This window comes from Danio aesculapii, chromosome 8 (assembly GCF_903798145.1).
Source record: "Danio aesculapii chromosome 8, fDanAes4.1, whole genome shotgun sequence".
In the NCBI taxonomy this organism is placed as follows: domain Eukaryota; kingdom Metazoa; phylum Chordata; class Actinopteri; order Cypriniformes; family Danionidae; genus Danio; species Danio aesculapii.
In genome coordinates, this window is record NC_079442.1 from 49,158,324 (window position 1) to 49,173,323 (window position 15,000).

Here is a 15,000-nt window from a genome sequence, read left to right on the forward strand (position 1 = left end):
AACCCACGGCCAACACATTTCTGTGTGGAGTTTGCATGTTCTCCCTGTGTTGGCATGGATTTCCTCCGGGTGCTCCGGTTTCCTTTCACAAGTCCAAAGACATGTGATACAGGTGAATTAGGTGTACTAAAATTGACCATAGTGTGTGTGTGAGAGTGTATTGATGTTTTCCAGTGATATCCGCTGGATAAGTTGGCGGTTCATTCCGCTGTGGCGACCCCAGATTAATAACAGGACTAAGCCAAAAAGAAAATAAATTAATGAATAATATAGTTATATTAAACCGTAAACCAGTATTATAGCATGTGAATTATTATTATTATTAATGATATTATGTTATTGTTCATATTAAAAATGCTGTAAACTCTTTTTGCAGCTTGATATTTGTCAGGATGCTTTTCTTAATGCAAAGCAGTAGGATTCATTTATTAAAAATGATGAATTTCTCCTTCCTTCTCCACAATTTTAACAGAATTGTGAACAGAACACAATTTTAACAAAGTTTCCATGAAAGAATTATAACTCGAGCAGCAATTATTATTCAAATTAAGACATACGGCGGGGAAAACAATCATTGAACACGTCACCATTCATTCATTCATTTTCATTTCGGCTTAGTGCCCTCATTAGGTCATCACAGCGAAATGAACCACCAACTTATCCAGCATATGTTTTTATGCAGCGGATGCCCTTCCAGCTTCAACCCATCACTGGAAAACATCCACACACTTTTGCTTTCACACACATACACTACAGCCATTTTAGCTTATTCAAATCACCTGTAGCACATGTCTTTGGACTGTGGGGAAAACCGGAGCAACACGTCTCGCTGTCTGAAATTTATATGGAAAATTATCGTTTTTCTTAGCCTTCTGTGTTTTATGTTGAGCTATTTTACTCTAAAGACCATGAAAAGAACTTACTTTTGCCATAAAAGTGAACATTTCTGAACCTACAGACTGTTGACTTGAAATTTTTTCCCAGATGTTGGTAACAACCAAAGAAATACATATATGCAAATCTAATTAGTTTACAAATTAAGTAATGCATAATAAAATTAAATGACACAGGGAAAAGTATTGATCACATGAAGAAAGGGAAGTGTAGAAAGGCAGTGAAAGCCCAGACAGCAGCTGAAATCTCACAGTAGTTCTTCAGCAGTCCTCTGCCCTTTCTCAGTGTAAATGAATATCAGCTGCTTCAGTCCAACATTTACATTAGCAGGATGATGAAGATGAAACCAGGATGGACATTTCAGCAAGACAATGATCCAAAACACAGCCGAGGAAACTCTCAAATGCTTTCAGAGAAAGAAAATCAAGCTGTAGAATGGCCCAGCCAATCACCTGAGCCGAATCCAATAGGAAAATACAAATTAAAGCTCAGATTTGATAGACGAGACCCACAGAACAAGATTTTGACACTAAAGTCTGTAAAAACTCACACCTGAGCAAAGCATGTGACTTCATTCTCCATATGAGAGGCGTCTTTAAGCTGCCATCACCAAAAAAGCCTTTTATATAAAGTATTAAACACATTTCAGTAGTTCAGTGCTTTCTCCTGTCATTCCATTGTTATTACACACAACTCATTTCTCATATTTTTTTGTTTTATCTTTGTATTGTTTGGGTTTTTATCAGAATCTGGTCCAATTCCATGTCAACAGCTCCTTTAGAAATATTATTCCCAGGAAAAAACATGACAATGTGTTCAATACTTATTTTGCCTGCTGTAAATAAGGATTATGTGACACTTGAGACTGGAATAGTGGTGCTAAAAATGAGTTTGCATTCCAGTAATAAACTCCATTTCGCAGTATATGAGTATAAAAAGCATTTATTTGAAATGATAATACAGGGTGTCCGCGGGGTCTTAAAAAGTATTTAAACTGATAAGTCAATTTAGAGAAATTTAAGGCCCTTAAAAAGTGTTAAACTCTTAAATGCTATTTTATAAGGTATTAAATTCGGTATCAGTATGCTAAAGTTTACCTGAATTTAATCTTTGAATATTGAATACTGGAACACAGCAAGAAGGTCGCTGGTTCAAGCCTCAGCTGGGTCATTTGGCGGGTTCTCCCCGCGTTCTGGTTTCAAGTCCAAAGACATGCAGTACAGGTGAATTGGGTAGGCTAAATTGGCCGTAGTTAATGAGTGTGTGAATTAGAATGTTGGGGTGTTTCCCAGTGATGGGTTGCAGCTGGAAGGGCATCCGCTGCTTAAAACACATGCTGGATAAGTTGGCGGTTCATTCCGCTGTGGCGACCCCTGATTAATAAAGGGACTGAGCCGAAAAGAAAATGAACGAATGAATATTGGGATGTTGTGTAGTTTATGAAATCAAAAATAATCATGCGTCGGCGCCAAAAGCCTAGTGATTAAGTGCGCCGACATATAGCACCATGGTGCTCACAGCGACCCGAGTTCGATTCCCGGCTCGAGGTCCTTTGCCAACCCTTCCCTTCTCTCTGCTCCCAATACTTTCCTGTCTGGAATCTCCACTGTCCTATCTGAATTAAATGTGAAAACCCCCCAAAAAATAATAAAAAAATAAAAAATAAATAATCATGCTAGTTTTGACATCACGCTGCTTTGTTTACTGCAGTAACCAGGGAAACACTGTTATTCCTGCTGCTGTAAAGGCGCCACCTGCTGGATTAACATTTTTATTCAGCATATAAATACAGTTACTGCAAGTTAAAATGTCGGCAATGTTTACTGGTGGAAATCTGAAGTGGTGATGAGGTCTTAAAATGTATGGAAAGAGTCTTAAAGAAGGTCTTAAAAGGTATTGACTTTTAATCTCTGATTTCTGTATAAACCCTGTAATAATATATAGTATTTTTGAAGCCATAAACACAGCCTCTGTGAGCTATATATTATCCTTTATGATTAACATTTGTCAAACCATCGCTATGTTCTTTTTTCCCCCCTGTTATGCAGCTGAGACGCATGCAGCAGATGATCGCTCAAATGCAGGCTCAGATGAAAATGAAACCCGGAGACGACTAAGAGTGTGTGTTTGTGTGTCATCTATACGTGAACAGGAAGTGTCATCTGACCGGAGGTTACATTTATCCTGCCCATTTCTAAACACTATTTGCTTATCATATCAGATTGATGGACATAATAGTAAACGTTGACCAAGTCCCTCATCATCGCAAACACATGCTCCATTGTTTAATCAAGCCTGTCCAGTCAGGTTAGACTCTATTAATAATTTATATCATGGTTCTATTGACAATATTCAGCATCTGTTCATCTGTGGATTGATCAGGGTTTGTGATGTCTTTTCAGTGCCAAACACACTTTTAAAGCTGCTTGACTTGTTTAAGTCATGTATTTTGTGTGTGTGTATGTGTGATTTTTATATATATATATATATATATATATATATATATATATATATATATATATATATATATATATATATATATGTTATATATATATATATGTGTGTGTGTATATATATATATATATATATATATATATATATATATATATATATGTTATATATATTTATATATATATATATATGTGTGTGTATGTATATATATGTATGTATATATATATATATATATATATATATATGTATATATATATATATATATATATATATATATATATGTTATATATGTTATATATATATATATATATATATATATATATATGTTATATATATATATATATATATATATATATATATATATATATATATATATATATATATATATATATATATATATATATATATATATAAATAATAAATATTAGTGCTGGGCGAAGATGAATTGCAATTAATTAAATCAGAAATAAAAGTTTGTTTTGACATATTATATGTCAAAATATATGTTTATTATGATACACACAGATATATAGAAACAAAACTATTTGGTTACATAGATATTTACATATAATTTGTATCACATGCACATATATTTGTTAACTAAATATAAAAATGACAATTATATATTAACATTTAAATTAAAATTATAAATGCATGCATGTGTATATTTATATATACATAATAAATATGCACAGTATGCATGTAAATATAATTTTAATTTTGGATGCGATTAATTACAATACATTTTTGCCCATCACTTTTACAGTATAAATATCTATATATGATGTGTGTGTTGTTTAAATGAGATCAAATTCAAGGATTTTGTGCCTAATAGATGCATCTGGTCCGGTTTACAGTTTTATCAAATGCACATAATTGCGATTACATTTATTAATATCATGTTTGTAGTTAAAAAAGCAGCATGTGTGATCAGCGCTACCATTATCATGGTGAAACTAAATATTAAATGTGAGTAGCACATGCTGATTTTAGCACAAATCTAAATCTCTCATCACTAACAAAGCAAATGCGTGTGGATGTTCATGGTGTGGATTCCAGCTATGCACTGTTTCCCTCTACTGGACAGCAAAACCAGCCGCAGCACAATATTTTAACAGATTGAATCATGACTAAAGTAATGCACAATTGGACAATCTGCTAGAATCAGATCTTTTTAAAGGGAACATGGTTATTAAGGTGGCTAAGCGAGTGCTTAATTTGAGTGTGTGAATCACTTAAAATGATTATTGTGGATGCACTGGGTCATCTGTTTGTGTTTTGATGCCTTAAAACTCCACATTTCACTCCTTTATACTTATTCTGTCATGGTGTGGGTTTTTCTATTCTTTTATTGCTTCGTTATTGACCTTATTTACTACTTTAAGCATTACTATCTATCATATTTCTCATTTACCATGGTACGTTTAACTGTAAAAGTCTAAAAGGTGATGTCAACGGTACAGAGTCTGCACAGCGGACTGGAATATTGACGTCCAAGTTATTTGCTAATTGTTGATGCCGGTTTGTTAAATACACTGATTTTGTTTTGTTGTATTTGTGGTTCAGCCCAGTTATTGTGACGTTGGTTGTCTCCTGTTTAACGCAGTTGTCCTTGTGCGGTACAGTTATGCTTAATTCACTGTTCTACATCTTACTTTTTGTACTTGCTCACGTTGAGGAATAAATATCTTTAAGTCATTTGTTTTAGGGACTGTGGTTTGCTGCAAGCGGAATCAGTTTGATACAATTTAGACTAAAGAGCTTTTAATTAATACATTTTTAATTCATTGCAATTAAGGTAAACAATTTTAAAGTAGCAAAATTTGATTGATTTAATCCTGCAAATGATATGCATATACTAATTTATTGAAAGAAAATATAGAGTTGTATAAAATATATTTATTAAAGGTAAACTGTTTAACTGTTTTAAAACTTAATTTAAATACTATATTAATACAGTTAATTAGTTGAAAGCCTTAGGACTTTATATTTAATGTTATTGTTATATATATATATATATATATATATATATATATATATATATATATATATATATATATATTTCCACTTTATTAAGGTTTACAGGGAATGGTCAGAAAAAGAGAAAATATCCAGTGAACTGCAGTTCTGTGGGCGCAAATGCCTTGTTGATGCCAGAGGTCAGAGGAGAATGGCCCGACTGGTTCCAGCTGCTAGAAAGGCAACAGTAACTCAAATAACCACTCGTTACAACCGAGGAATGAAGAACGGCATCTCTGAACGCACAACACATCCAACCTTGAGGCGGATGGACTACAGCAGCAGAAGACCACACCGGGTGCCGCTCCTGTCAGCTAAGAACAGGAAACTGAGGCTACAATTCACACAGGATCAACAAAATTAGACAATAGAAGATTGGAGAAACGTTGCCTGGTCGGATGAGTCTCTGTTTCTGCTGCCACATTCGGATGATAGGGTCAGAATTTGACGTCAACAACATGAAATTCATGGTTCATCAATGATTCAGGCTGGGGGTGGTGGTGTAAGGGTGTGGGGGGAATTTTCTTGGCACGTTTTGGACCCATTAGTACCAACTGAGTATCGTATCAACACCACAGCCTACCTGAGTATTGTTGCTGACCATCTCCATCCCTTTATAACCACAGTGTACCCATCTTCTAATGGCTACTTCCAGCAGGATAACACACCATGTCATATAGCACAAATCGTCTCAGACTGTTTTCTTGAGCATGACATGAGTTCACTGTACTCAAATGGCCTCCACAGTCGCCATATCTCAATTCAATAGAGCACCCCTGGGATGTGGTGGAATGGGAGATTCACATCATGGACGTGCAGCTGACAAATCTGCAGAAACTGCATGATGCTATCATGTCAATATGAATCAAAATCTTATTTCTTAGGAATCTTAATCTTAGGAATATTTCCAGTACCTTGTTGAATCTATGTCAGGAATTATGAAGGCAGTTCTGAAGGCAAAAGAGGGTCCAACTCGGTACTAATACCTTAGGTACTCGTGTACCTAATAAAGTGGCCGGTGAGTGTATTTTATTTGAAGAATAAGCATATTTTTTATAAAATAAATTAAAATAATAAAATGTTTATTAAAAAGCATTTTATAATAATTATAATAGTACTGAAATATGTTTTAATATTTTTAAAATATATATGATTTAATTAAATAATCAGATTAAAATAATACAGATTGTTTAGCCACAAGTAAAACGATGCATAAAAATGAAATAAAGGTAAATGCAAGACTATACTAAGTGGAAAAATAAATATTTTTTACGTAGTTTAATATAAGTAGATGGATGCCTTTTACATCTGATTGAAACCTGTTGGCTTGTTATGTGAATGACGTGTCGGTGGGCGCGGCTTCATCTCCGTCGACCACGCCCCTCCACGCCTGGGTTTCCCAGCGGGACTGAGCGAGAGACGCAGACGGAGCCGCCGAGAAGCACAGCAGAGCTTAAACATGACGACCAACATCCGATACAAGAGCAGGACGATGAAATCCGGTAACGACACACACAACACCGCTGTTTCTACTGTATTTATCTGTGTCAGAGCGCTAATTTTCCTCCTCTTCTTCCTCCTCTCTGCATCCTGCACCTGCTGATGCTGCTCTTCCTTCAGAGGACAGTGAGGTAAGGAAACAGCAACTTCACCACACTGCGCAGATTTTACCACAGTATTTTACAAATCTAGCGCTTCCACACAAGTTTAACACCGTCATATAAGAATGACACGACCCTCAGGTTTCATTTGGCTCATTCATTTTGAATTTTGCGTTGTTGTTTTTTTTTGGTGTGACAATGTTGATAATGCTGACCGAGTGTCATCTTCCGTCGACTGACGCACTTTGTTTATTTATCATCCCACATGAAATAAAATACTATAGTATTTTGGAGGAAGTGTACTAGAGGACATGTAGTAAATTTCTAAAGGTAAATACTGCAGTGTTTTTTAACCTAAATTATAATGATGTGGTAATTTGTTGTGGTAATTTAACTATTATATAGTAAAAATAAACAGATTACTACATGAAATTTCTCTTTATTACTACAATAAGTAAATATATGGGAATTGAGGGGCATTTGAGCCTTTATAACCTTTTTAAATGGATGTTTAGGTGTATTTAATATTTAAAGCAATCAGATGAATTACTGTAATTTATTTTACTACATCATAGTCCATGCTGGAACACTCAGTTTACATTAGTGAGGTAAAAAAACAGCAACTTCACCACACTGCACAGATTTTACCACAGTATTTTACAAACCTATCGCTTCTACACAAATTTAACAGCATCATATAAGAATCACACGACCCTCAGGTTTCATTTGGCTTCATTTATTTTGAATTTTGCTTCCTATTTTGGTGTGATAATGCTGACAGAGTGTCATCCTCCATCGACTGATTCACTTCGTTTATTTATCATCCCATATGAAAAAAAATACTATAGTATTTTAGTAAAGTACGTGTACTAAAAGACGTAGTACATTTTCAATGGTAATACTGCAGTGTTTTTAAACTTAAGTTACTATGATGTTGTAATTTGTTGTGGGAAATCAACTATTATATAGTAAAATAAACACAAATTACTACATGAATGTTCTCTTTATTACTACAATAAGTAAATATATTGGAATTGAGGGGCATTTCAGGCTTTATAACCTTTTTAAATGGATGTTTAGGTGTATTTAATATTTAAAGCAATCAGATGAATTACTGTAATTTATTTTACTACGTCATGGTCCACGCTGGAACACTCAGTTTACATTAGTGAGGTAAAAAAACAGCAACTTCACCACACTGCACAGATTTTACCACAGTATTTTACAAACCTATCGCTTCCACGCAAGTTTAACAGCATCATATAAGAATCACACGACCCTGAGTTTCATTTAGCTTCATTTATTTTGAATTTTGCTTCATATTTTGGTGTGATAATGCTGACAGTGTCATCCTCCATCGACTGATTCACTTCGTTTATTTATCATCCCATATGAAAAAAAATACTATAGTATTTTAGTAAAGTAAGTGTACTAAAAGACATAGTACATTTCCAATAGTAATACTGCAGTGTTTTTGAACTTAAGTTATAATGATGTGGTAATTTGTTGTGGGAAATCAACTGTTATATAGTAAAATAAACACAAATTACTACATGAATATTCTCTTTATTACTAAAGTAAGTAAATATATGGGAATTGAGGGGCATTTGAGCCTTTATAACCTTTTTAAATGGATGTTTAGATGTATTTAACATTTAAAGCAATCAGATGAATTACTGTAAATTATTTAACTACATGATAGTCGATGCTGGAACACTGTTTACATTAGTGAGGCAAAAAAACAGCAACTTCATCACACTGTGCATATTTTACCTCAGTATTTTACAATCCTATTGCTTCCACACAATTTTAACACCGTCATATAAGGATCACACGACCCTCAGGTTTCATTTGGCTCATTCATTTTGAATTTTGTGTCATTTTTTTGGTGTGATAATATTGATAATGCTGACTGAGTGTCATCCTCCGTCCACTGACGCACTTTGTTTATTTATCATCCCATATGAAAAAAGTACTATAGTATTTTAGAGGAAGTGTACTAAGTACTGCAACGTTTCTGAACCGAAATTATAATGATGTGGTAATTTGTTGTGGTAATTTAACTATTATATAGTAAAATAAGCACAAATTACTGCAAATTACTTTATAACCCTTTTAAATGGATGTTTTGTGTTTGTGTATTTGATATTTCAGTTTTCAAGCAATCAAAGTACCAAAAGATGAAATACTGTAAATCATTTTACTACATTATAATCCGCGCTGGAACACTCAGTTTACATTAGTGAGGTAAAAAAAACAGCAACTTCACCACACTGCACAGATTTTACCTCAGTATTTTACAAACCTATCGCTTCCACACAAGTTTAACAGCATCATATAAGAATGACACGACCCTCAGGTTTCATTTGGCTTCATTCATTTTGAATTTTGCATCATTTTTTTGCTGTGATAATGTTGATAATGCTGACCAAGTGCCATCCTCCGTCGACTGACGCACTTTGTTTATTTATCATCCCATGTAAACACAAATTACTACATGAGTTTTCTCTTCATTATTACAAAAAGTAAATATATGGAAATTGAGGGGTGTTTGAGCCTTTATAACCTCTTTAAATGGATGTTTTCCAGTTGTGATTTGATATTTCACTTTTAAAGCAATCAGAATTTGAGTGTTTGCTAAAAAGATAAAGATCATTACTGTAAATCATTTTACTACATTACAATCCATGCTGGAACTCTCAGTTTACTTTAGTGAGGTAAAAAAACAGCAACTTCACCACACTGCGCAGATTTTACCACAGTGTTTTACAAACCTGTCGCTTCCACACAAGTTAACAGCATCATATAAGAATCACACAAATGTTTCGGTGTGATAATGTTTATAATGCTGACCAATTGGGTCATCCTCCGTCGGCTGATGCACTTTTTAAAAATGTTTTATCCCATATGAAATAAATACTATAGTATTTTAGAATAAGTGTACTGGAAAACATTTCCGGGAAATTACAATGATGTGGTAATTTGTTGTGGCAATTCTACTGTACTTGTTATAGAAACTATCATTACTATCATCACTATCAAATTCAATTCAAGTTTATTTGTATAGCGCTTTTCATAATAATTATTGTCTCAAAGCAGCTTTGCAAAAGCTGCAGATTATTACATTATAATCAAATTAAGTTAAAGTTCTCTTAAATATAAGTTATTATATATAAACATGCAACTTTATTATATAAAACCTGCATTTTTATAGCATACAAGTGATGTCTAAATATATTTGTACATTTTTAATGAAGAGTATATGTGTATTAAGTGTATGTGTTATCCCCAAAGTCCTTGATGGTTGGCATCATCTCTTCATATGTGTTGTCCTGGAATATACAGTTGAAGTCAGAATTATCAGCCCCCCTGTTTATTTTTCCCCCAATTTCTGTTTAACAGAGAGATTTTTTTCAGCACATTTCTAATCATAATAGTTTTAATAACTCATTTCTAATAACTGATTTCTTTTATCTTTGCCATGATGACAGTAAATAATATTAGACTAGATATTTTCAAGAGACTTCTATACAGCTTAAAGTGACATTCAAATGCTTAACTAGGTTAATTAGGTTAACTTAGGCATGTTAGAGTAATTAGACAAGTATTGTATAACGATGGTTTGTTCTGTAGACTATCGAAAAAAAAATAGCTTAAAGAGGCTAATAATTTTGACCTTAAAATGTGTTTAAAAAAAATAAAAAACTACTTATTCTAGCTGAAATGAAACAAATAAGACTTTCTCCAGAAGAAAAAATATTATCAGACATACTGTGAAAATTTCCTTGCTCTGTTAAACATCAATTGGGAAATATTTAAAAGAGGGAAAAAAAACCAAAGGGCGGCTAATAACTCTGATTTCAACTGTATATCAGTGGAAGCTTCTTTTGTAAATTTCCATTTAAAAAATATTTCTTATGCCAAAAATCATCAGAATATTAATTAAAGATCATCTTCCATGATAAATTAGGCACATTTCTACTGTAAATATACCAAAGCTTAATTTTTGTTCAGTAATATGCATTGTTAAGCACCTAATTTGAACAACTTTAAAATTAATTTTTCTAAAAAAAATTTATTTTTATTTTTAAAGTATACATCAATGGAAGCTTATTTTGTAAATCTCCTTTTAAAAAACTATATTTTTATGTCAAAAATCATCAGAATATTAAGTAAAAATCCTGTTCCAGGAAGAATTAGGCACATTTCTACTGTAAATATACCAAAACTTAATGTCTGTTTATTAATATGCATTGCTAAGCACCTAATTTGAACAACTTTAAACAGGATTTTCTCAAAAAGTAGATTTTTTTTGTTTTCAATGTATACATCAATATAAGATTATTTCGTAAATTTCTGTTAAAAATATTTTTTATGTTTAAAAGGGCTAATAATATTGAACTTTAAATGGCTTTTAAAAAATTAAAAACTGCTTTTATTCTAGCAGAAATAAAACAAATAAGACTTTCTCCAGAAGAAAAAATATTATCAGACATACTGTGAAATTTCCTTGCTCTGTTAAACATAATTTAGGAAATATTTAAAAAAAGAAAGAAAAAAAATTCAAAGGGGGGCTAATAATTCTGACTTCAACTCTATATATAACTATTATATGGTAAAATAAACAAATTACTACATAAAATTTCATTTTTTACTACAATATATAGGTATTGATGAGCATTATAGCCTTAATAACCTTTAAATGTAGTGTTTGCTAAAAAGATGATTTACTGTAAATCATTTTACTACATTATATTGCACGCTGGAACACTCTTTACATTAGTGAGGTAAGAAACAAGCAACTTTCACCATATTGTGCAGATTTTACCTCAGTTTGAGACATATTTAAGACATGTTTCTGTCTGCATCCTTGTAATGGCGTGTAATATTGTGCTCATATAAATGATGACAAAATATTACCTTAAACAATGTGTTTTGCGACACCACAAAATAACTGATAGAGCATAATATGAACTGATAGAGTTTTTATTTTGTCCATAAGATGTCATTTACTGTAGTAAATTGTAAAGTACACTACAGTATGTACTAGAGCTTATCAATTTACTTTAGATAATGTTGTAGTAAACACTGTAATATACTCCTATTTAGTCTGTTTTACTGTAGTAAATCCTAAAGTGTACTATAGTATTTTTTATATTGGATCGGCTCAAGCTTTAAGATGATTATCATCATTTGTTTTCTTTCCTACGGTCTTGTTCTTGTTAGCATTTAGTGAATCTGAGAGAGGATGATGGTGCTGTTTCTCTCTGGAGGTGTTGTCATGGTTACAGGAGCTGGAGTGTGATGAAGAGTAGTGCATATAGCAGTGTGAAGCCTCCAATCTGTGGATGATTATGGAGTTTGTGTTTATGGTAAAGAGGAAAAGGAGTGTTTCAGTCTCAAGCACTCATTTATGTGTATGTGTGTGTGTGTGTGCACTTTAGTCTCACACTTGAAAATGGGTGACATATTTGTGTTGACACATTTACTGTTGTACATAGTCAGAAAGGAAGTACTGAATGTCTTGTTGCTAAAAGACTAATGTTGCAGTCTGACTTGTACATCATTTTTTAAGAAAAGACTCTTAATTTACATGAGATTTAGATGTTATTGTCAGTTCTGTGGATTTGTCATTAGTAGGGCCAGATGGAATCTGCAGACATTTTTTTGCTATTTTTTGTGCAGAGTTTTGTTAAAAATCTGCTTATTTATGTGGTATAATTTTTTATTATATTATTTTATATTATATTATATTATATATTATATTATATATTTTTTATTATATTATATTATATTTTATATTATATTATATTATTTTATATTATATTATTTAATATATTATATATTTTTTTATATTATATTATATTATATTTTATATTATATTATATTATTTTATATTATATTATTTTATATTATATTATATTATATTATATTATATTATATTATATTATATTATATTATATTATATACATTTTTATTATATTATGTTATTTTATTATATTATATTATTTTTTATTATTTTATATTATATTATGTTATATTATATTATATTATATCACATTATATTATTTTATTATATTATATTATATCACATTATATTATTTTTTATTGTATTATTTTTATTATAATATATAAAATTATATTATATTATATTATATTATATTATTTTTATTATTTTATATTATTTTATTTTATATTTTAATATTTTTATTATATTATATAAAATTATTTTATATTATATTATATTATTTTATATTATATTATATTATATTATATTATATAATTTTTATTATATTATATTATATTATATTATATTATATTATATTATTTTTATTATTTATATTATTTTATTTTATATTTTAATATTTTTATATTATATAAATTATTTTATATTATATTATATTATTTTATATTGTATTATATTATATTAAATTATATTATATTATATTATATTATATTATATTATATTATATTATATTATATTATATTATATTATATTATATTATATTATATTATATTATATTATATTATATTATAATGTGGGGGAATACAAGGGGAAGACTGTGGGGGAAACCGGAGCACCCGAAGTAAACCCACGCCAACATGGGGAGAACATGCAAACTCCACATAGAAACGCCAACTGACCCAGCCGGAGCTCAAACCAGAGATCTCCTTGCAGGGAGGCGATTGTGCTACCCACTGCGCTACTGTGCTGCCCAATATTATATTATATTATGTTATGTTACGTTCCGTTACGTCACATCACGTCACATCACGTCACATCACGTCACATCACATCATATATCATATCATATCATATCATATCATATCATATCATATCATATCATATCATATCATATCATATATTATATCATTCCCACAAGCTTAAGGTGTGAAAACAGACAATGTTTGATATAAAACATGTATTCACAGAGCTGATAATAATATTTTCATGGTTTTTACAAAAATATGAAGCAAGTGTTTTCAAAATGTTTTATTATTAATAATAAAAAGGTTGAGCAGCAAATCATCATATGACAACTGAGGACTGGAGTAATGATACTAAAAATCCTGCTTTAAATAACAGAAATGAATTACATTTGACAGTTTATAAAAACAAACAAACAAAAATGTTATATAACTCATTTAATTATTTAATTATTTAACTTTATAAAAAGTTATTTAAAATGATAGCAGGATGTTGCAATATTGCATTTTTATCGAATAATTTTTACAATTTTACATTTCTGAAAATTCAGCTTTAAATCACAGGAATAAAGGACGTTTTCAATTATATTTAAATACAAAATTAACATTTTAATTGCAATAATGTCAATTCAAAAATCACCTTTTGACACCTCCAAACTTTTGCAATGAAACTGTACATCTGCTGAAAAAATCATTTTGGTTTTGATTTTTATTCTGCATGAAGGAGCATATTAGCAGATTTAATGAAAATTCCAGCGTTAAATACTTTAGTGTTTTTGTAACTCAGTAAATTACAATGTTGTGGTGATTTGTTGTGGTAATTCAACTATTAAATAGTAAAATATACACAAATAACTACATGAAGGTTCTCTTTATTACTACAATAAGGATATAGATAGAATAGATTGTCTTTGATTGTCAATGTACACGTATACAATGTACATTATATACATGTGCGATGAGATTAAGTCCATCTCACTACTCAGTTTAAACATGTAACTATATCCTTTCAATACAAATCGCACTAAACAATAAGTTACAGTAGAAATAACTGTAGACGATAAACAGTAGTGCAAAAATAGAGGGATGAGAAGGGGGTAGAGTGAGGTGGAGTAAACATATGAGAGTATATATATGGGTTTTGAGGGGCTTTTTAGCCTTTATAACCTTTGAATGGATCTTTTGGTGTATGTATCTGCGTCAGTTGGCATTTCTGTGTGGAGTTTGCATGTTCTCCCCGTGTTGGTGTGGGTTTCCTCCGGGTGCTCCAGTTTCCCCAAGTCCAAAGACATGCGCTATAGGTGAATTGGGTTAGCTAAATTGTGCG

At 31.1% G+C, this 15,000-nt stretch overlaps 1 protein-coding gene across 1 annotated transcript in view; it reads left to right on the forward strand.

The window, feature by feature from the left end:
- The window catches only part of zgc:63587 (uncharacterized protein LOC393431 homolog), a 92,175-nt gene extending 88,817 nt beyond the window's left edge, over window positions 1-3,358 (forward strand). The window contains exon 12 of the mRNA XM_056464124.1: window positions 2,943-3,358. Within this exon, the coding sequence (XP_056320099.1) occupies window positions 2,943-3,011 (69 nt within the window). The 3' untranslated portion in view covers window positions 3,012-3,358. The remainder of the gene's footprint in view (window positions 1-2,942) is intronic.
- Window positions 3,359-15,000: the final 11,642 nt, after the last annotated feature.